Below are 24,675 nucleotides of genomic sequence, written 5' to 3' on the forward strand. Positions count from 1 at the left end.
TCTTGCCGATAATGGGGCCGAAATGGGGGCGGGGCCTGTGTGGGGCTCCTCCCCCTGGTGCCGCCCATTGCACGGGTGTTTTCCTTGTCCGTCCCCAGTCCTCTGTCCTCCTTTTGTCCCGCCCGACAGTGCGGTGATCTCCGTGTGTCACGGAGCTGTGCATTGAATTGCCTGGGCGGCTGCAGTAACAATGTCCCGCCTCCTGTGACAGACGGTACACTGATCCAATGGCGAGACATTGAATCAGCGTGACGTGATTACAGGAGGCGGGACATTGTTACTGCAGCCGCCCGGGCAATTCAATGCACAGCTCCATGACACACGGAGATCACCGCTCTGATCCGGGCATGGGTAAGGCTGCATTTAGACACTGGCAAGCTGCATGAGGGGGAAAGAGTGTGCCCAGGGCAAGCATTGCAGAGTTTTGTCCGCAGCTAAATCGCACGTTTTTTGTGCCCACAGTGCTGCTGCATCCAAAAGTAATTTGTTTGCCTCTGAAACTATCCACCTCTGGCCACTTGTGTGAATGTAGCCATGCTATATAACACCAGGTCACAGGACAAAGGCTGTACTCCCTTTATTGACCATATAATAAAAAATAATAATAATCTTGATTTTGACCCAGCTAGGTTTTTATCTCCATGTGATAGAATGGGGAAGGGTTAAGTTATTGCTAGTAGAGGTAACGATAGGAGCATTCCCAATAGAAGTCTGTTGGAACGGAACCAGGTAGCTTGCTTAGGGGCAGTTCACACCAGATGCAGTTCCTTGTGTTTTTTTTTTTTTTTTTTTGCACAAAATGCATGCACAGCGTTTTCCATGTCTTCCAATGGCTCTAGTTCACACCATGCAGTCAGTTTCCGCACCGGAAACTGACTGCATGGTGTGAACTACAGCCATTGGAATACATGGAAAACACTGTGCATGTATTTTTATCAGGCAGGCTGCATCTGAGGGGAATCAGTGAGGCCGCTTTGATCTCCTGTACCATGCCTGCAGTCTCTGACCATCTCCTGTACCATGCCTGCAGTCTCTGACCATCTCCTGTACCATGCCTGCAGTCTCTGACCATCTCCTGTACCATGCCTGCAGTCTGACCACCTCCTGTACCATGCCTGCAGTCTCTGACCACCTCCTGCACCATGCCTGCAGTCTCTGACCATCTCCTGCACCATGCCTGCAGTCTCTGACCATCTCCTGCACCATGCCTGCAGTCTCTGACCATCTCCTGCACCATGCCTGCAGTCTCTGACCATCTCCTGCACCATGCCTGCAGTCTCTGACCATCTCCTGCACCATGCCTGCAGTCTCTGACCATCTGCTGTATGAATATTTTTTAAAAACAGTCATTTTCGGTATCGACGCTGTTTCGGTATCGGTTTTCGGCCTAGTGTATTTTTCATTTTCGGTATCGGTTTCGGCACCAAAAAACCCATTCGGTGCACCCCTAATGAATATTGTTGGTTTTTCATGTTTTTAATTTATTGTCATAATACATTTTGTAGGGCTGTTACTGATTAAAATTTTCGTGTTTGATTAATCGTTTTTTTTTTTTATCGATTAATTGACGAATTTCAATTATAATGCACATACAGATCCAACTACTTTTAGCTGATCTCCTTGCATTGCACTCTGCATTAGTCCGTGGTAAATGTGGCATACACTATATACAATCACCCAACACTAGTTCGTTTCCACAATCCCTGACTTAACTTCAAAGTTCACACAAATACGTTTTAAATTCAAACTGTAGCACTGACGTAAGTAATTTTTTTTCCACAGTAGCGCAACAATCCCTCCACCTCCGGTGTAACTAATCACTCTCACCTTATGGCATAGACCCCTGTGCAAACAGGTGGTCATGCAAGCGGGTATCAAAAGGGTTAACACTGACCATAAAGTTCTCTCACGTCTCCTTAGATCTCAGCAAGGACGCCAAGGTCATCCTCCCCATATGCGCTACATTCAATCAGAACTTTGACGTCACCGGACTCCTCCCCCCTTTCCATCGTTAGCAGACTGAGGCACTTGGGGAGGGGGGGAGGAGTCCAGTGACATCGATGTCCGTGACGTCACCGGATCTCCAACGGAACTCCCTGAAGATCCGGAAGCCGGAAGAGAGGAGAGGAGAGTATCGATCAAAAGAATGAATCAAGGAATTAATCTTCAATTTACATAGCCCTAAAACCTTGTATTTTATTTATTTTTTAAAGACTAATTGTGTTGTGCAAGTTATGTCAAAACTGTCAAAACATCAAATGGCTGGTAACATAACTGATCACATGTGCAGCATCATGGCAACTTAAGATCAGAGGCCAAAGTGGCCGCTTTCTTGGCTGAAAACAATAGGGGGGGTTTAGTTCCGCTTTAAGGGCCAGTTCACACCAAATTTAATATGCAGTCTATTTGCGATCTGCAGCAGGTATCGATAAGTTAATGACACCCCAAACGCAAATCGAAAACCCAATGCATTTGCCCACACCAGATCACATTGTACAAAAATCATGAGATTTGGTTGCAGTGCGTTTCTAAAAGTAGTGCATGGGCTACTTTTGGTGTGGTGTAAATCAGCCCATTCAAGATCAGCGTGTTCCTGTGTGGGCATGGTGTGAACCAGCCCTAAGGCTTCCTTCACATCAGTGTAAAGGTGCTATGACATGTGTTAGCATGAGTGCAACACAATGTTTTTCAGGCATTGAGGTTTGTTAAAATGTATGTAAAGCAAAATTTTATTGCATGAATACATTTGTTTATTTATTTCAGTGTCCTTTGACAATTGTGTCATAGCAGTTACTATGAGATTTGTTTTCTGCAATAAACCTGGTTAATCCTACTGTTCTCCATCTCCAATTTCTGTTCACATGCCCAATTCAGCTAGGGGTTTTGCAGCCGTTGTGGCAACTCTGTACATGCTCAGTTTTGAGTGTATTTTTATGCTGAGCATTTGCTCCCTATCACATATGAACAGCCCATGTGGCTATATAGTCACACGTGTGGGCGTATACACAATGGTAAATGAGAGCCCACTAACCAGCTAAACACATTGGAGGTGGGATATTAAATGTAGATTCATAGTGGTTTCACCTCCCCCTTATTCTAAGCCACAGGCTGGAGGGGTGTGACTGGTAGAAATCCACCCACATGCTATTTTACTCTGTATTCCAAGGGCAGTTTGTTTTCTTTGAACATGTAACCAGTTGCAAATGACTAGAAGCTCCTTCTGCTTATGTTTTCCTGTAGACAGGCTGGGAAAGACCTGGATCATGTGACAGCTGTATATTGATAAGGAAAAAGATATATATTATTTTAAATTAAAATAACAGTGCCAACATCCACATACAGAAATAGTATGTGTTCAGTATCAATTTACCCGACAAGGAAACTAGGGATGCACCGAAATTTCGGCCGCCGAAACATATCGGCCGAAAATGGCCCTTTCAGCAAAAAGCCAAAAGAGAATTTCCGCAGATACCGGTGACGAGTCAAGCCCCGCCCCCGGTGCCGCCCATCACGGGGGTGTCATTCTGTCTTTAGCTCTCCTCCTCCCCTCCCTCCTCACCTATGCTGCAGTCAGCCTGTGGGGTCTCGCTCTAAAGTCCCCCTCTCCACAGCGGTGGCTGCTTATGTCTCCTCAGCCGATGTGCAAATTGGCTGTGCAGGAGCTGGGCACGATGTTTACTGTGAAAGTGAAAGCAAAGGAGAGGCGTCTAGCAGTGTGTGCTGTGCTCTCTGCCTCCCCCTAGAGTGCAGTACCCAGCAAGGAGATTAATGTACAGAGCTTCAGCTGCCAATTAAAAAAAAAAAAAAAAAGACTGTATATATACATGTTTGTATGCATCTGTGTGTGCTGTATGTGTGTGCTGTATGTGTATATATGTGTGTGATGTGTGCGCATGTTTATATGTATGTGTGTGCGTGATATGTGTGCGTGATATGTGTGCGTGATATGTGTGCGTGATATGTGTGCGTGATATGTGTGCGTGATATGTGTGCGTGTGTGTGATGTGTGCATGTTTATATGTATGCGTGTTAAGTGTGTATGTTTCTATGTGTGTGTGCGCGCATGTGTGTTGTATGTTTATATGTGTGTATGTTTATATATGTGTGCGCTTTTATATGTGTATGTTTATATGCACTGGTGAGGCACAGGCAGGCTACATGGCGGGCACTGGTAGGCTGCTGGGCACAGTGAGGCTGCATTGATCTCATGTAGCGTGCCTGCAGTCTCTGACCAGCTCCTGTAGCGTAACTGCAGTCTCTGACCAGCTCCTGTAGCGTGCCTGCAGTCTCTGACCAGCTCCTGTAGCGTGCCTGCAGTCTCTGACCAGCTCCTGTAGCGTGCCTGCAGTCTCTGACCAGCTCCTGTAGCGTGCCTGCAGTCTCTGACCAGCTCCTGTAGCGTGCCTGCAGTCTCTGACCAGCTCCTGTAGCGTGCCTGCAGTCTCTGACCAGCTCCTGTAGCGTGCCTGCAGTCTCTGACCAGCTCCTGTAGCGTGCCTGCAGTCTCTGACCAGCTCCTGTAGCGTGCCTGCAGTCTCTGACCAGCTCCTGTAGCGTGCCTGCAGTCTCTGACCAGCTCCTGTAGCGTGCCCGCAGTCTCTGACCAGCTCCTGTAGCGTGCCCGCAGTCTCTGACCAGCTCCTGTAGCGTGCCCGCAGTTTCTGACCAGCTCCTGTACCGTGCCCGCAGTCTCTGACCAGCTCCTGTACCGTGCCCGCAGTCTCTGACCAGCTCCTGTACCATGCCCGCAGTCTCTGACCAGCTCCTGTAGCATGCCCGCAGTCTCTGACCAGCTCCTGTAGCATGCCCGCAGTCTCTGACCAGCTCCTGTAGCATGCCCGCAGTCTCTGACCAGCTCCTGTAGCATGCCCGCAGTCTCTGACCATCTCCTGTAGCATGCCCGCAGTCTCTGACCATCTCCTGTAGCATGTCCCCAGTCTCTGACCATCTCCTGTATAAAAATATTTTTTTTAAATAGTCAATTTCGGTATCGGTACTGTTTCGGTTTTCGGGATCAAGGAAGATTTATTTTCGGTATCGGTTTCGGCACCAAAAAACCCATTCGGTGCATCTCTAAAGGAAACCATTTGGGAAAGCAGCTTACAGAGACAGGAAATGTACCGCCCTAACTAAACCAACTAAAATAAGGTATATACATGATTTTTCTAAGAAAAAGGTTATTATGAGTTCAGAAAGCAATTTGGATTACTATACTATGCTTTTTTTTCGAATGGCTTTACAAATACTTCAGGGGGCACATTCAAACCAAATGGACTGTCATAAAGGGAACGATCATCACAGGGTCACTTATAAACCAACCCTAAACAGAAGATAAAAAAGCATCTACCACCACTGCAGGACATTTGCATTTCCTGAAACTGGGTTAGTCTGGCATCTGCCTCTCTTTCACAGCACACATGCAGAGTCATCATGCCAGACAGCCATTCTAATAGAGCATATGTGCAGATTTTCTCCTGCGAGAGGCAAGATCTGCCCTCAGTTTTGGGTGGACCTTGCTGGATGGCTTTATTATAAGAGGCACAGGAATATGGGACTTGCTCCTGCCTCCCACACTATTCCATGGGGCAACTTAATTGTTGTGGCTCTGCCATTTGCCACCAGGAAAGCACGCCCTCCCCCACTTTTGTTCCATAGGATCAGGCCATCTATATATTTATACTTTTTGGTTGTTCAACATGGCTTCCCGCTTTTTTGCTTGCCCTCCCCATCATCCTGTCACTCTTTTCTGCGAGGGAGACTCTTCATTTTGATGGCGGAACAACCCCTTATAGCAGAGTTTGGATGGCTCCATCTGCTGCCCTTATTAAAATGTAAGTGCTTTGGGCCACCTTCTGTAACTGCCACAATAGCTTTTACTATATTTCTTGTACAATTGCCCACTTAAGTTGGATATATGATATACAGGATTTTATATAGATTTTTTTTCACTGTGCATTGTTCTTTGATCCCTAGATGGATTTGGAAATAAATGATCCATTTTTTTGTGCACCCTTATAATATAGAGAAGGCCAGTCCTGAGAACGCTGAAGACCCTGAAACATGTTGACAAGGGCCCCACAGTATTGTTGTATGGTTTCGGTGTTAAGCCATGCGTTCGATTTTGGACAACATCCATAGGTTTTGCATATTCTGTGCCAATATCCTCTTTCTAAAGGGTTTTACAAAGTGTATTTTTGAGTGCCAGCAAAACCTGAGTCAGTAACGAAGCGTCTTGTTAATATGAATCAGTGAGGAGTATTGCTATGCAAGTTTTAGCAAGTGTGAATGTCTGAACACATTAGTTACATGTGTGCCTGTGTTCAGGGAACACTAGGTTGAGATACAGACGTGTTTGAGCAGGGGACACCATGCATCAGTTGGAAACTTGTGTATGCACAGGGGACACTATGCATCAGTTACAAATATCTGTGTGCCCAGAGGACACATTATTATAAGGACTTTTATAGTGCCAACAGTTTGGAGTAGCACTTTCAAAATAAGGAAGACAGTATAGGTGAAAGACAATTTAATATAGAATTATCATGAGTGAGATTATAATAGAAAAGGAAAAAGGTAGCTGTACAAAAGGTAACAGCTGTGGGGGGTGGGCAAATGGAGAAGATTTAAGTAAAGTTTTTAAGGGGAGGTTTCACTGAATAGATGTGTTTTCAGGGTAGGAGATAACAGGATAGATTGAGGTAGGGAGTTACAAAGTATGGGAGAGGTTCAGGAGAACTCCAGGAGGCGAGCATGGGGGGAAAGGAAATATTATAAACGCAGTTTTAGACAGATTGAGTTTGAGGAAGTATTGTGACATCCATACAAATATGTTGCTCAGTAAATTAGTGATTGGCAGAGAGCTCAAGGGGGTGAGCAGATAAGTAGAGAGATGGATCTAGACATCATTGGTGTACAGTTTTATTGGACTTTGTGGGAGGATATAAACTGACCCCAGGAAGGTGAGTAGAGTAAAAATAAAAGGGGCCCAAGGACAGCCTTGGGGTTCTCCAACAAAAAAAGTTAGAGGAAGAGAGAGGGTTGTAGTTGACACTGAAGGTGCAATGAAATAGGTAGGAAGAGAACCAGGAAGTTAGAGTTTATTGAGGAGGAACAGGTGGTTGACTGTATCAAAGGCAGTAGAAAGGTCTAAGAGTGTGAGTTAAAGAGTAGTGGCCATTGGTTTAGCAGTCAGTAAGTTGTGTTTTAGTAGGGCAAATTTAGGAAAATGTTGTGGGCATAAGCAAGACTGAAGGGGGTCAAAAAGGTTATCAGTGAGGTAGCAACTCATATGGCTGTGGACAAGGAACTCAACAAGGTTGGGAGGCAAATGGCAGCAGAGAATGGGTGTTAAATGGTTTTAACTGTTGGGGTCCAGTGAGGGTTTTTGAAGTATGCAGAAACCAGTGCATGTTTAAGAAGGGAGGGAAAGGTGCTGGAGGAGAGGGAAAGATTAAAAATGCAAGTTAGAGAGTATAGAACAGAGCAGGATGCATCTGTTACGTGTGTGCACTTGCAGGGGACTTAAGTTACGCGTGTGTCTGAGCATTAGTTACAATTGTATGTACACACAGGTGACACTATGCATCAGTTATGTGTGTGTACACTGGGGATACTGCGCATCATTACATGTGTGTGTGGGTGCAGGGGACATTATACACAATTTCCAGCACAGAATACACTACAAAGCATGAAGCAGTTGCAGTAGCATTAGGTTAAAAAAGGTGATGTGGGTGCATATTTACAATGCTAAAAATAGGAAAACTTCTTTAAAGAAATATTAACTTAACTTACAAATGGGGCTGTGAAAATCCATCAGTGTTATTCATGCAGGCCAAAGCTGACCAAACAATCCACAACAACATATGGTCTATGTAAATGGTTCTATATAAAAACAGATGTATACTATGCCAGTGCTACAGAAATGAATAAAGTAAAATAAAGTTATAAAAATACAGCTGTTGTAGTTTACTAACCTTTACAGTAGTCAGCAGGGTCTTCTTGTTCCTCATCGTCGGATCCCAAAATCTCCTCCTCAGGCTCTGGAGGTGCTGGCTCAGGTATAGGAGGAGGTGGTGGGGGAGGTGGAGGAGCTGAGGGTGCTTTCTGCTGAGCCTCCGGCCTAGAATATGGAAAGATGGACTTAATTCATAGTAGATGTAATCATTTCTAATCAGTAAAACTAAACATTGTGTTTTGGGTGGATGGCCGTTTTTAAAACCAAAGTTGTTATTAAAAAAAGAGCACAACTCAAAAGAGGAAAATTTTCTATGTTATAGAGAACATTTAGAAAATGTTATTTGTGTCAAAGTTGTACCCTGAAAAAACTACTTTTTTCATAACCTGTAAAATCCCTCTTTGCGTATACTACAGGACATGGGTCTTCAATCATAACAGATGGATTATATGCCTTTGCACTCTGCCTTATTTTTATTTATTTTACATGTTTATGCTTTATATACAAAAAAACAAAACATAAAAAATGTATTATGCATACAATGCCATAAAACATTTGTTTGCCTTTTTTGTCATGAGTTTTTGCCTTTTTTAGCACAGCTCCCAGAGTTTATTCTTCTTTAATATAAAAATAAAAAGGTAAAAAGGAAAGAATAAGAAAACTATACTAAAGTGTATGTAAACCCTAACTAGATGAGTTTATTTGGCGAAATCAATGTACATTAGGAAAACTGCATTGTTTTCCCCTATAATAACCATTTTCACCAAATGTCCCCATTTTTTTGTTGCTGATCTCCTGCAGCCCATTTCAGACACACTTCTGCAAGCACCTTCACGCCAGCATTAGCTCTTAACGGAATTTCTACAAGTGACAATGGTGGACCGTGCCTGCGCAATGTGTGTAGGCAAAGGCACTTATGGGCTCCACCAAAGCGCATGCAACAGGCCGACAGCGCAAAGCAGTTAGGACAGAACCTTATAAACAGAAGTGCGTAAACATGAACATTCATGGGAGGACCAGCAGGTGTTTTTTTCCCCTAATATAACCTGTGTATTTAATAAAAGACAACTATTTTTTACATTATAACATGTTAAAGCTTATGTAATATTTTAGTGATCTGGTTTACATTTAGTTTAAAATGTAATTACAAGTTTTACAACAAGAAATAAATACCAGTTTGAAAACATAGCTAAATTTTACAGGTCTTTAACATCAAACAGGCTGTACTGAATTTGTTTAGTACATCAGCCGTGACTTATTTGCATGTCACATGGTGGCTGGTAACTCCGCTTCATTTACCATTCTCGCTAAGGTTTAGTTTTCCTTGTTTATCCAAAGCATTCCCGAGAAACGACAATGTAATTGAGGTCTTTTTCTTCTTGTTCATGTGTCTGTGGTGCAAACTTTTGCTACCCTAATACCTGAGCACTTCAGTAAAGTGTCCATTATTCAAAGAGATGGCATAAAAATGCAGAGAAGCACTTAAGCATGATTTCCTTTACTTAAAGGAGCTTAGATCACCCTAGCTTAAAATACACAACACACACCATTGCCGTTGCACAATCTACCGATTCACCTTGTATTAACCTAAACCTTGACAGACTCTGATCTTAAAGAGGAACTGTAAGCCTTTTAGATTTGCATGTGAAATACACCAGCTTCATGTAATTCATATGAATGCGTGTTAATGCAGTTAAAAATCTTTGTTACTATGTATAGCTTGCACTATAAAATGTGAAAGGGGGTGGTCACGTCTTCTCTCTACATACTGTATGTAGGCTCCACTTCCCGAGGGTTCTGTATTGCAAGTCGCCTCAATACAAGATATGGTTTGTCTGATTGGAAAGAATCTGCAAGTCTCTACGAATGTGAAACTGTCACAATGCAAGGGCAAGGGTAGGCAACCCCCAGCATTCCAATCTCAGTATTCCCCACACCACAACTGCAACGAGGGGGAGGCAATGTGCCCCAACACGTTCTAAAAGATAGAAAACATGGTTTGGTTCTCTAAATTTGCTGTAGAGGAGATCGCCAGCCCTTGTGCTGGGGAAGAGATTAGGTGCAGTTCTGCTGGGGGGGTCCCCTGTTTGCAGGAGGCGGAGGATTGTAATTGGCCACTGCTAAAACCAATCACAGTCCTCTTAGCTCCGTCCACCATCTGGAGGACAATGACTCGCTTGGTTGTTACTACCTATCTCAGAAAGAAGGGATTTCACCGCGATTGAGAAAACCACAATCGGGTGAGTTTGTGGAATTAATGTTGGGCTTCTGGGACTTGAAAAGAGATGGAGATTCTCTCTCTCTATATCTCTCTCTCTCTCACATATACACACACATATATATTTCTTCATAAATTTTGGCCAAAATTTATACTGCTACATATCTTTGGTAAAAAATAACCCAAATGTGTGTATATTCTTTGGTCTTCGTGAGACCACAAGCCCTGCACTGACGGCCTATAAGTTTTTGAGACCTTAACAAGCCAGGAAAATAAAAATATACCCCCCCATGACCCCTTTTTGGAAAGTAGACATTCCAAAGCATTTAGTAAGAGACATGGTGAGTTTTTTTTTTTTTTTTTTAAAGTTGTAATTTTTTCCCACAATTCTTTGAAAAATCAAGATTTTTTTCTTCTTCTTCTTTCACCAAATTGTTATATAAGTAGGCTATTTCTCACACACAGCATACGCATAGAACAAATGACACCCCAAAACACATTCTACTACTCCTCCTGAGTATGGCGACACCACATGTGAGACTTTTACAGTGTGGCCACATACAGAGGCCCAACATGCAGGGAGCGCCATCAGGCGTTCTTGGAGCATAAATTACACATATAATTTTTCTTGACTACCACTTACACTTTTGAAGGTCCTGGAGCACCAGGACATGGGAAACAACCCAAAAATTAACCCATTTTGGATAGAAAACAACCCAATGTATAATCTATGAGGCATAAGGAGTCTGGCTCATTTTTTTCTACAAGTTTTTGGAAAATGTGTAAAGAAAATTAAAACGCTTTTTTTTTTTTTTTTTTTAAATAAAATAAAAAAATTGTCCAATTATACAATATTTCTAACACATAGCATACCCCAAAATAGATTCTCCTACTCCTACTGAGTAGGACGATACCGCATGTGGGAGACTTTTACACAGCCTGGCCACAGAGAGGCCCAACATGCAGGGAGCACCATCAGGTGTTCTAGGGGCATAAGTTTCCAATCTAATTTGTCTACCTATTACACTTTTGTGAGGCACTGTAGTGGCATGGATGAGAACTGATGTGGAATGGATGAGCATGAATGGTGATGGATGAGCCGTGGATAGGAATGGCTGAGCATGGATGGATGAGTATTGCTGGGAATGTATGGATGGATGAGTATTGCTGGGAATGGATGGATGGATGAGTATTGCTGGGAATGGATGGATGGATGAGTATTGCCGAGGATGGACCGATGGATGGATGGATGAGCATGGATGGATATGACATCATGGATGGCTGGATGAGGCTGCAATAGGCACAGATCAGCGCTGTGGGCACTACAGATCTAGCCAACAGCGCTGCTGCACCCGATCTCTCCCCTCTGAGCTCACACTGTACCGATCGGTACAGAGGGGAGAGAGGAACCGGACACGACGCCAGTTTGTTTACAAGTGATCGCTCTGTTATTTGACGGAGCGATCATGTGGTAAACGTCCACTGTCAGCAGCCATTTACCGTGATCCGTGGTCTCAAATATTCCCCGGGGCATGCGAGATTCTGGGAGGACGTCAATGTGTCACTTATTACTGACCCCTCAACTCTGCATTATCTACTACTACCAACCTGTGCATCACCTATTCCCAACCTCTGAACTCTGCGTTATTACTCCCAATCCCTGAACCCCTGAAATCCGATCGTGTGTACAAGGCTTTAGAGTTCTTTTTAAAAAAAATGTGGGTGGAACTCTGCTTAGTATTTTTTGATAGAAAATTACTTAGAACCCCCAAACAATATATAAGTTTTTTAGCAAAGACTCTGGAGAATAACATGGCGGTTATTGCAATATTTTGTCACATGGTATTTGAGAAGCGGTCTTTAAAAATGCATTTTTTTTGGAGGAAAAAAAAAACACTTCACTGAAAAAAAAATAAAATAAAAAAAAAAACAAAAAGAAACAAACAGTAAAGTTAACCCAATTTTTTGTATATTGTGAAAGATGATGTTACGCCGAGTAAATAGATACCCAACATTTTACAGTTAAAAATTGCACACTTTAAAATATGTTAACGGTTATCAGTTTAGATTTAGAGGAGGTACTTTGCTAGAATTATTGCTCTCATTGACGATTGTGGCGATACCTCACATGTGTGATTTGAACACCGTTTGCACTGGCGGGCAGGACTTACGTATGCCTTTTCTTTGGCGCATGAGCATGCAGGGACAGAGGCGCTTTAAGATTTTGTATTTTTTTATTATACATGCTTTTTTTTACTCTGTCTCTTAAAAATAAAATTTGATCACTTTTATTGCTGTCATAAGGGATGTAAAATATCCCTTGTGACAGTAATAGGCATTGGCAGGTACTCTTTATGGAGGGGGGGGGCCCTCCAGCTGTTTTGAAACTACAAGTCCCATGAGACCCTAACAATCACAGGCATGACTCCTAGAGGCAGAGGCATGATGGGATTTGCAGTTTCACCACAGCTGGAGGGCCAAGGTTGCTTACCCCTGGCTTGGAGTATAACTAAAGGCAAAAAAAATTTTTTGGGATAGAGTGGAGAGGAATTGGAACCCGTCAGATTTGTCCTATTTACCATTATCGAAAACGAACATAGAAGCAAAATCCTTATTTTAGTTGTCTCCAGAAAAGGAAATAAGAGGGAAATTCTTCCAATGGAGATACTAGTTCTGGTGTCCTGGTGAGATCCCTTAATTTGCAGGGATTTCCATTCACTTCCTGCTTTGGCTATGAGACAGGAAGTGAAGGAAATCTCCCCAATAGGACACAGATGGTAAAAATCCTAATGGTGATTATAACTCTCCCTTACTCTAAGCAAAATGAAAAAAAAAAATGCCTTTAGTTCTACTTTAATGTTTGTTTTTTTTAATGTGAATTGCGATGTAGGCATCAGAGAAAATTACACAGCATAGTAGAGCTGCACGATTAATCGTTAAAAAATCGTGATCTCTATTCAACCCCACTCACGAGCTCTATGCAAAATTTACCGATTCATTCATGTAACAAGTGTAGAGTTCTCTGCTCACTCAGTTGTCAAAAAACTGGAAGCCTGCCAAGTTTTTCACAAGGTCAGTGCTGGTAGATAACCATTAGAGAACTTTCATACTCTCAGCGCCCGGGCGCCGGCGGCAAATAGTCGTTGTTTTAGCAGTGCTTTTCGGCCATTAGCAGGGCATTTTTAACAAAGGCTAGCGGCCCAAAAAAAGGTTATAAGTGCAGGCAAAGCGCCACTTTGCCAGCGCTGCCCATTGCTTTCAATGGGCAGGGGCCCTTTAAGAGTGATTTATACAACGCTCCTAAAGCGCCTTAAAGCTGCTGCTAGCAGGACTTTTTCTGATTTCCTGCCAGCGCACCGCTCCAGTGTGAAAGCCCGAGTGTGACAGGAGAGGCAATTTATATTTCATCTGTAATGCGTCTCAGTGTGAAAGGGGTCTAAAAGCATTGTAATATTTAGTTCTTAGATCAAAGGGATGAACTTTGGTCTGTAAATGAGGAAAGTTTCACCACTTAAAGACTAAACTTTTTTCTGACACTTGTTTCTTACAAAATTAAAATCAGTATTTTTTGCTGAAAAATTTACTTGGAACCCCCAAACATACATACATATATATATATATTTTTTTTTTTTTCTTTAAGCAGAGACCCTAGGGAATAAAATGGCAATTGTTGCAATATTTTATATCACACTTTATTTGCAAATCAGTCTTTCACACGCAATTTTTGGGAAAAAATACAATTAAAAAAACTAAACCTAAGTTAGCCCGATTATTTTGTATAACGTGAAAGATCTTTATTCTAAAGCAAAAAAAAAAAAATTGTGATTCTCATTTTAGCCAGAATCCTCCAGATCTACAACATAGGCTTGTAAATGGAATGAACTTTCTGCTTTTACCACAGTTGCTGGGTTTACTGGATAGCCTAAGCAGCTGAGTGCTTTCACTTGTTGCCTGGAATTATGATTTAAATTACTTAATTTATTATTCTTGGGCTCACTGGGCCTTCGGTTTTAGAATAAAATTCAGAACACAAGCCCAAATAAAATAATAATAAAAAAAAAAAAAAAAAAACAAACAAACAAACAAAACAACACACGTATTAACCCAGCTAACAGACACCACAGTTGTCAGATTGCCAGTCTGTGCCCGAGAGCTTGCATCAGTGAACGCTGGAGAAATGCCAATACAGTGCAATCTGTCTTTTTCCACGATTATTGTTTGCACTGAGCAAGCCATTATGCAGTGACAGATGAAAACATATATTAGAGCAATTAAGAAAGTTTGTATTAAAAATAAAAGAAAAATATAAAAATTTTAATAATTGCATCTACCATCCCATATGCTTAGGGATTTTTATGAAGAATGAAAAATGCCCATGTAACACGAATTCTAGTTTCAAGTATTACTTCATATTATGAGATTTCATGTCATATCATGAACAAGCTGCTCCAAGTACTACGCTTTACATGCAAAATGGGATGTCTATAAAGAAATACTACCCTTCAGCAATCCTGGGATAATGCCAAACAGCCATCATAAAACCCAGGTGGTTTGAAATATGTATACATAAAAGCCTTCTGAAAATTCACTTCAAACCAAAATGAGCACAAGTTCACAGCTAATAATACATTTGCACAGAAGTCAGCCTGTATAGGTGAGCAGAATATAGAGCTTACATGACAGCAGGTTTGGCATCTCTAGCAACAGCCACAACCAATCACAGCAATCTGATATATGACGTGGTTTTAGAACAACAAGCTTTAAGGAAGAACTCCAGTACAATAAAAACAATTCAAGTGTTACAGACATGCTGTAACCTCTAAAAAATTTTAACTGCAACTGAACTCAAAAGATCTACTATTTTATAAGGAACATTTAGAAATGTTAAATGTTTTACATCAGCGCACTTCCTGGTATGTGAGGGTGCCTAGGCTGTACCTACAACCTCATACCTGTACATCTCCACTATGAGTAGGGATGAGCTCAGGTGTGTTTGGATCATAGTATGAACCCACCTGAGTGAACGCACCAGGAATTTAGGAGAGCTGTCTCTATACTGGCCCAGTCAACTGCAGTCAGGGCATTCCTAGCAGCCGTGTGTGTGTGTATACATTATATATATATATATATATATATATATATATATATATATATATATATATATATATATATATATATATATATATATATATATATATATATCTACACATACACACACAGAGCGGGTAAAATAATTATTGAACACGTCTAGGTAAATATATTTCTAAAGGTGCTATTTGACATGGAGTTTTTTTCCACGTGTCGATAACAACCCATGCAATCCATATCCATCCATCCATATATATATATATATATATATATATATATATATATATATAAATAAAATATATATAAAAAATAAAAAGTTCAGAAATGAGTTATGTGAAATCCTGCCCCAGGTCAGTGCATATTAATATCAGCTGGTTCAGTTCTCAATTGATGGCCTATAAAAAGGTGTCTCATTATCAAGGTGTCGCACAAGAAACATTTCCTAACAGGTAAAAGCAAAGAGCTCTCTCAGGACCTTTGCAACCTTAAAGAGGAAGTAAACCCTGATGGGTTTTACTTCCTTTTTGTTTCCCTGCAAAGGTAAAGCATAATGGGCTACTATGCATTGCATAGTAGCCCATTATGTGACACTTCCCTGTAGGAGATGTCCCCGTCTTCCACACTAGCAGCGAACGTCCATTCTTCACCCCTCTTCCTTCCGGGGCTGCCAGTCATGGCATGAGCCGAGCTAGAAATGGCAAGGAGTGCCATTCCCAACTCCGGCGCATGCGCAGAAGAAATTGCCGTATGGCAATTTGCAAATAGGTCTAGGAGATATTTCAAGCACCTACAGTTAAGCCTTAATCTAGGCTTGCCTGTAGGCTAAAGTGGTCTGTAAGGGTTTACAACCACTTTAATGTTGCAAAACATACTGACGCCAATGGTTGCAAGTTACAAGTTTCTAAACTTCTGAATGTTCCAGTGAGCACTGTATGGGCCATAATCCAAAAGTGGAAAAAACATTATTTCAGCATAAACCAGCCACGACCAGATGCGCCTCACAAAGATTTCTGACAGAGTGAAAGGTTTAACGGAAGAGGTCTCCAAGAGCCAATGACCACTTGTGGAGAGCTTCAGAAAGACCTGGAATTAGCAGGTACAATTGTTTCAAAGAAAGCATTAACTTACTCCACTGCTGAAAAAAAAAGCATGTTGAAACTCATTTAAAGTTTGCTGCACAACATTTAGACAAGCCTGTGAAATACTGAGAGAATATAGTCTGGTCAGATGAGACCAAAATTGAACTCTTTGGATGCCATAATACACATCACATTAGGAGGTTAAATGGCACTGCACATCACCCGAAAACACCATATCAACAGTTAAGTTTGGAGAAGGGAACATCATGATGTGGGGCTGTTTTTCAGCATATGGTACTGGCAAACTTCATATCATTGATGGAAGGATGAATTGAAAAATGTACCAAGACATTCTTGATAAAAATCTACTGCCATCTACTAGGATGATGAAGATGAAACGAGGGTGGACATTTCAGCAAGACAATGAGACCAAACACAAAATTAAACACTCAATTTGTTTCAAAGAAAGAAAATAAAGACGCTAAAATGGCCCTGCCAACCACTCGACTTGAATCCAATAGAAAATCTGTGGAAAGAACTAAATATCAGAGTTCATAGAAGAGGCCCATGGAACCTTCAAGATTTGAAGATTGTGTGTAAGAATGGGCAAAAATCACACCTGATCAACGCATGCGACTATTTTCTTCATAGAGGAGGAGTCTTGAAGGTTTCATTACCAAAGGATTTTGTACGAAGTATTAAATACATTTCAGTTAGCTTGTTCAACACTTTCATTCCATTGTAATACACATAACTTAATTTCTGAATGTACACGTGTTGTTTTTTACTTTAAATGTATGGATTGCATTGGGTTGTTACCGACAAGCTTAGAAATATATTTACCTACAAAAATGGTGACTTGTTCAATACTTATTTTTTCCGGTGTGTGTGTGTGTACATTTTTTAGTATGAAGCTGCTGGGTGGGGAATTTCTTGACTGCTTATATTGGCCTAGTACAGTGGCCGTTTCCTGGCTGACAAGCATGCTCAGATAGGGCTAGGAGGCTAGGATCAGAAAATCTCGAAAAAGCACGTGGTTGATGGTTGTGTGTGCGCGAAATGCATCGACTGAGGTAGCGCCAGACTAGCCTCATGCTCTGCCATACGCTCCAGCAATTTTGTGTGGCTTTGCCGCACAGTCATCTCCCTTTGCTTTCTATGAACAAGTCTGCTGATTACTGATTACTTCCCAGCCAGCTGATCAGCAATTCCCATGCATAGCCAGTACACTAAGGATCACACTAGCACAGCCTTGCATGGATACTTTTAAAATTTAAAATAATGCAGCAGCATTCACCTTCATCTCAGCGATTCCTGTGGAAGCATGGGCCGGACTGAATGGGGACAGCCTTAGACACTACAACAGAGTGGTGGGAGCCTCCAGGCTATCATGCATTTGCTGTCCCTTCCCTTACCCATTCCCCTTTATATATGAAATTAACACAGATATATTCAAATACACTGTGCACTTAGCTGTGTTCCGCATGAATTACTGTGTTTAACCACTACATGCCTGCCGTCAGCTCTCATATGACGACCCTGAAGCGATCGGTGGTGCGGTGTGTCAGTCTGACACATCGCTACACTGATCTCAGTAAAGAGCCTCTAATGGAGGCTCTTTACCACGTGCTCAGCCATGTTCAATCACGGCTGATCACTATGTTAACAGAAAGAGCCGTTGATCGGCTTTTCCTGACTCGCATCTAACAGACGCGAGTAGAGGAGAGCCGATCGCCTGCTCTCCTGACAGGGGGAGGGTCTGTGCTGCATTTTTATCAGCGCAACATCCCCACGGATGCCCACCCAGGATCACCAGGATGCCGCCAAGACCAACAGGGATTGCCACCACCCTAGACCACCAGGGAAATGCCAATCAGTGCCCAGGCAGCTGTCAATTAGTGCCCTCCCCCAATGTCTGCCAGTGATGCCATCTATCAGTGCAGCCTTTCAGTGCCCAGTGTCACCTATCAATGTCCATCAGTGCTGCATATAAGTGCCGCCTATCAGTGCCACCTCATCAGTGAAGGAGAAAACTTATTTATTTACAAAATTTTATAACAAAGGAAAGAAACTTTTTCCCCCCAAAATTTTAGGTCTTTTTTTGTTTACCAAAAAATTAAAAAAATGCAGGAAGTGATTAAATACTACCAAAAGAAAGCTCTATTTGTGGGAACAAAATGATAAAAATTCTGTTTGGGTACAGTGTAGCATGACAGCCCAATTGTCATTGAAACAGCGACAGCGATGAAAGCTGAAAATCGTGTTGGGCAGGAAGGGGCTATAAGTGTCTTGTATTGAAGTAGTTAAAGGACTTGTTCATCTCCTTTTCTTACCGGTCCGTTTTAGACCTGGGACACTTACCTATGCATAAAATTCGATCAGCCTACAACTACTATATCTTTTTGCTTTAATGTATTAACTCTCCAGGCTTCCCATCAACTAATGGGCACTGGTCCCAACATTTAGTCAATAATGGATATCTAGCCATGAACATACTAGCATATCTAGGTTCCATATTATTCATGTGATAAAATATATTATATTATATATATATATATATATATATATATATATATATATATATATATATATATATATATATATATATATATATATATTTATTTATTTATTTTTGCCTGACTGCCAAAGCAGCACCATAGAATAACAGTGTGCATGGGGTTTCAAGTTTTGCGCCATTTTTGTGACAACGTTGTCCAATTATGTGTGTGTGTTTCTTTTTATTTGTTGGGTATGTGGGTAAATGACTCCACATTAATCCCATTTGTCTTTTAAAATACTATTTGAAGATCAATAACGCTTGTTAGATATTTCCAATGATATACTGTGGAGGATTCTCCTTATTGCTTTTTTTGGGATGTTCCTTTATCTCAACCTTTCTTATATTCCAGCGATTTATTTGCTTTCGAGGTATGCCATCCTAACTGACGAATCAGTAACACCCCATTACAGGTTGAGCTCACGCACCATTTAATTAAATTGGATTCAGATTAATTTTATCCGTATATTCTTAGGATCTGAAAATGTCTGAGCTCAGCCCTAACAGGGAGAGACTAAAACACAGTGATGAACACGGCATGGTAAGTCAGTAAAGGAGAAAAGATCAGCATAACCACAGGCAATACAAGCCCTTGCCCTCTATCTTTATGCAATACTTACTAGGTTATATGCATTTTGTAAGTTTATAAAAAAGAAAATGGTAAAAAAAAAGCCTTCCGTAGAGTATCATTGCCCTTAGGGTCCAATCATACCACAGCGCTGTGCGCATGCTGCATTTTTATAACAGCACACAGGACACGGTGTTACAGCTCATGTGTTTTGGAGGTGCGGTGCCATTAACGCAGAATTGTACTGCAGTGCACCAACACAAGTAATTCAATGCATTAATGCACGCATTATCACAATAAAGTGGTATGAATAGGTCCTTACAGTATGTGTTATCACTTACTTTACAAACTTAGAAAGAATGGATTTCTAAAGAGGTACCTGGCTATCCTATGGGAGTGTTTTTTTCTCTTTCCAGACCTTTTATCCACAAAAAAAAAAAACCACACCCAGTGGTGTTCTCTTCTGTAGTATTCAACTACTCCATTGCTGCCATCTTCTTTTCTTATGTTATCTGAAGCTGGCTCTCTCTTCTGGGTTCTTGCAGTCAACCTCCTGATGATGTGTCATGGTGCATCATCAGAGGGTCCCCTGCAAGAAACCGAGACAGCTGGCCCTTTGAAGAAGTGGCATGGCACATGCGCATACACTGTGGATTGCCCCAATGCTTCTTTGAATGTGTGATGCAAGTATCTCAAGATACTGTAAACAGTGGGAGGACATCATTCTCACTGGAGGTGAGAAATCTGGAGGAGTGAGGCAATGGGGCATAAAAGTATTTCATAAAAGGTATATGCAAATAAAATAAAGTTTTCTATGGAGAAAATGGCCATGGTCTCATATCCTCTACTGTAGTTTGCAGAAAGAGAGCAAGAGAAGCGAGATCAGGAAAAACCTTCTGTAGGTCCCAACTTCGCTGTCCAGTGACATGGACACTTTCTCCACAGAATCCACAAGGTGGCTTGATGACATCAAAACTGGGGGCAATTCGACTGGCAGAGGTTGATCACTTGTCTTTACCCCCAAATAAGACAAAGAACTATTGAGACAGATAAATATTGCTTAAAACATGGGGTTAGAGAAGTAATACATGCTTAAAATGTGAGACTGCAAATACCATAGTTTTAAAGGCTGAGGCTGGATTCACACCTTGCAGTGCAGAGAGTTTTGATTTGAATGCACTTCTCCAAGCACTGCACACTTTGTCATTCATATTCAAAGCCTATATAATGTGCATAGATGGATGGGGGGGGAGGAGGGGAAACAATCTTTTGGGCCAATGCATATCAACATGCTGCATTTATGAGAGCTAGCACCAATAAAATAAATGACAAACCTCGGTGCATGTGGTCACACATGCTAAAATCAGTATATGTTGCACACTGGCAAGAGTTAAAATGTATTTTCTGACAAAGAGCACATTTAAAACCAAAAGCACAAAGGTAATCAACATTTTACAGCTTATTGATCGGGTTTATGTGTTTTGCCTTTGTATTAAGTGAAAGCACTTATTGCGAACTATGAGGTTATGGTCCATAAAGAGCCTTGCACTCGGTTTAGTAAAGATATGGAGCAGAAACCTATGATAATCCAGTTAAAAAAGGTACACTCTAACTAAAACACCATAAGCTGAGCATAGGGAGCATAATCCTGAGTTCTTTACTCAGGATTCACCCTACTGTACCAGCTCAGCCATACTCCCTTTTGTCAGAAATCTGGTGGTCGGTAATTCTGGTGTCATATCAATGAATGGTGAGGAAGTTCCCCTGTGTCTCCCATATATAGAAAGCCTGTGAGGCAGAAGAGGAGCTAAGTGGTTAGAACTTCCGCCTAAATGCACTAGGGTTGTCGGTTCAAATCCAAAACACGGCACTATTTGCCTGGAGTTTGCATGTGCTCCCTGTGCCTGTGTGGGTTTCCTATGGGTACTCAGGTTTCCTCCCACACTCCAAAGACATGCTGGTAGGTTATTTGGCTCCTGTCTAAATTGGCCCTAGTATGTGTATGATTGATAGTTAGGGACCTTAGATTGTAAGCTTGAGGGCGATACTGATGTGAATGTATAATAAAGCAATGCATAAATTGATGGCGCTATTTAAGTTGTAGTAATAAAGTTCAAACTTGCCTACAAAAGTCTGAATATGATTGATAAAGCACCATATAAAAGGTATAAAGAAATACACCGCTACATCCCTCTCTGGAGCTGTGTGTGCATGAAGCTTCAATTTTCTACCACCTCTGACACGATCAAGAGAGTTGGAGGCTTTTTGCTCCTGAACACCAAAGCTATCACAGATTCCAGCGATTGCGGTCACTGGGTCTGCACAAGCACTACTTTTTTCCAAATCCTATGGGGTGTCTCTGGTAGCATTAGGACTAGGAGGGGGTAATCAGCTTTGGCTATCAGCAGCAAAAAGCTTCAAACATTCCCCAAAGTGTCAGAGGTCGCAGAAAATAGAAAATAGAAGAAAAATTGCTTTAATAACTTTCAGCTGTACCTAAAGTAATGATGTATACTGAACGTGATACATACAGAGCGGTGACCGCGTCACCTTAAGCTTTCCATATAAAAGGTCCACTATTATCACCCGACTATTATCTGTGTATACAAGTATGCAGTCAAGTAACATTTTACATTACTTTTTCTTTATTTATGGAACAAACGTACTTTACAGCCCTATGTCTTAAGGCAGGGGTGCCCAACCAGTGGCCAGCGGAGCCCTTTGATGTGGCCCGCGACCTCCTGCTCTGGGATGGCGGGTTGGCAAGCCCCGATTGTAGGTTGTCTACCCACCATGCCAGAGCATCAGTGCTGTGAATGAAGCCATTGGTAGAGGACGCAAGCAGCTGCGGAGCAGAGCTGCATAGGCCAATGCTTCCTGTATAGCACCGGCTCCTGTCATAGGTGGAGTGATACCAAATGCGCTCTGCCTGGGACAGCAAGTTTATTACTAAAATCACAGTGTATATAGGGACATATCTGTTCTGCAGTGGTTACTGGGCTGCTTTTAAACTCATCTGCAGGTGTAGCGCGGTGTACCTGCGGCTTACCTGCACTGAGCCATAGACTTATGGTTTTACCTGTGGGTTTGGTGCACTTTCAGAAAGTGCACCACACCTGCAGGATATGATAGAATTCTATGGCAAAGTTCAGCTAACCTGCAGGAAAGCCACAGGTGTGGGTAGACCGCAGAACATCAGTGTAAAAGTAGCCTTAGGCCCCTTTAACATGATCTGTCTGACCCAATCAGACCCTCCATTCACCTCTATGGAGTGGCAGATGTAAACAGACTTGTGTCAGTTTTACAGCTGCCTCGTTCCAATCCAATCTGCTTAAAAAAAAAAAAGAAAAAAAAAATGGAAAGTGGATCCGTCCCCTTCCATTTGATCAGATGAGAGGGCCTATAGAGTATAGTGGGTTGTGTCTGTGTCCACTTTGCATACGCAGAGTGGATGCAGAACTGTCATCTGATCATTGTGGCCCGCGACTGGTTACTAAGTCGCTTAAGTGGCCCTCACTCTTCAAAAGGTTGAGCACCCCTGTCTTAAGGTGACCATAAACTATAACATTATGATTGTACAATCTCCTTTAGGTCTTCCTTGAACTGTGTACTGCAAGGGTCTACCAGTTTTGCACAAATTGAATGGATTGTTTAGGCGTGTCCTGCTTTTAGTTAGTTTTGGTAAATATAAAGACGATTGTACAACAAGACTGTATATTGTATGACCAGCTTAGCACTTCACATGCTGACTAGGAGCCCCTCTCAGCCCTGACACTAAGGCAATTGGGCTGCTACACACACCTCCACTTGATGGTTGTTAATTATGAATCTAAGCATACATTCCTTGGCTCAAATTTTTTCGAGATTCACCAACATACAGCCTTGTGCGGAATTTCACATACAGTATATGATTGGGCAGGCCAAGTCTGATGTGAGGGAGAAAATAACCTTTATTTTGTACTAGTGCTGTGAGCCTGATAACTATGGTATATCTTGTTGGAGGTAGAGAGATGCAGTCTGTGTAGGTTTTATATCTTTTCCGCAAGGAGGAATATGTCCTGGGTTTTTTTTTTTTAAGTACAACTCACCTGTTGCTGTCAGTGTGACAGAAGGAGGATTACAAATATAATTTTTTAGTGTCACCTCATATAAAGGAGAAGCTGGAGATCTGGGATTTATTTCACAGAAAATTCTACATCCAAATTCAACTTTTATACGGCAACAAATTGGCTCTTGATTGAGTCTGCATACCATGCCTAAAATGTTGCTCCAAGCCTCTGATCGATGGGTGTTAGCGCCAAGCAGTCAGCGACCCACACACAAACATAGGACCAAAGACAAAAAGTGAAGCAGCTCGCATTCCAAAAGCCCAAAATTAGTTTTATGGTTATCTAAAACAGGGGTAATCAACCTACTTATGCATTTCACGCTGTTAGGAGCTTAGTCTATGGCCAAACTCTTAATGAAGTGACATACAAAAGGAAAGAGCAGATTACCACTGTAGTGTATAACAATTAAACTTATTTGGGGCATTCGGAAGGAGAGCGGCTCACTTTTGTCTTTAGTGCTATAATTGTTAGCGGGTAACGTACCACCTGGAGTAAGCAACCATCAGCCTTACTTGAGTGTGTTTGTACAGTAGAAAGTTGGTTCTAACAATTGGGGTAACTATGCTTGATAGGCTGTACCCATGTGTTATTAAATCCCTTCTGGGATACGCAAAGCAATTGTTGTCTTCAATATGAGAAAAGATCTGGTTATACTCAACTGTTTTGCTATAAATTGTTTTGAGTATAGAAATGCAAAAATGTGGGACTTACATGTACCCCCTCAGGTGTAAAACACTGATCAATAGTAAAAGTTAAACTTTTTATTCAAAATATCACAAAATCTTAAAAAGGGTTAGTTTAAAAACATATCCTCAAAACAATTGCCCAGGGTGAGGTTATCCTGGCCTTGAGATCCTTTTAAATAGGCCAATGCGTTTCGTGGGCTGAGCCACTTCGTCAGGGCCTCGGATCCTGTTATCTAGTACTGCAATGGTATATAGGATGGTAGATAAGGATTCAACAAATCTTAAAAGAACATAAGATTTCTCAATGGATAAGAGGATCTCTCAGGATACCATTTGTATTGTTGTAAACCCTCAAGGTTTTTCACCTTAATGCATTCTATGCATTAAGGTGAAAAACCTTCTGTAGTGCAGTAGTC

At 41.6% G+C, this 24,675-nt stretch overlaps 1 protein-coding gene across 8 annotated transcripts in view; it reads right to left on the bottom strand.

The window, feature by feature from the left end:
* Positions 1-24,675, bottom strand: part of SRPK2 (SRSF protein kinase 2) — a 267,215-nt gene that overhangs the window by 126,247 nt on the left and 116,293 nt on the right. For all 8 annotated transcript variants that reach the window (XM_077473857.1, XM_077473859.1, XM_077473856.1 and 5 more), the window contains one exon: positions 7,974-8,119. In XM_077473857.1, coding sequence (XP_077329983.1) covers positions 7,974-8,119 — 146 coding nt within the window. The remainder of the gene's footprint in view (positions 1-7,973; positions 8,120-24,675) is intronic.

This window comes from Lithobates pipiens, unplaced genomic scaffold (genome assembly GCF_037356315.1).
Source record: "Lithobates pipiens isolate NorthernLeopardFrog02 unplaced genomic scaffold, aLitPip1_a1.2 Scaffold_8, whole genome shotgun sequence".
Classification (NCBI taxonomy): domain Eukaryota; kingdom Metazoa; phylum Chordata; class Amphibia; order Anura; family Ranidae; genus Lithobates; species Lithobates pipiens.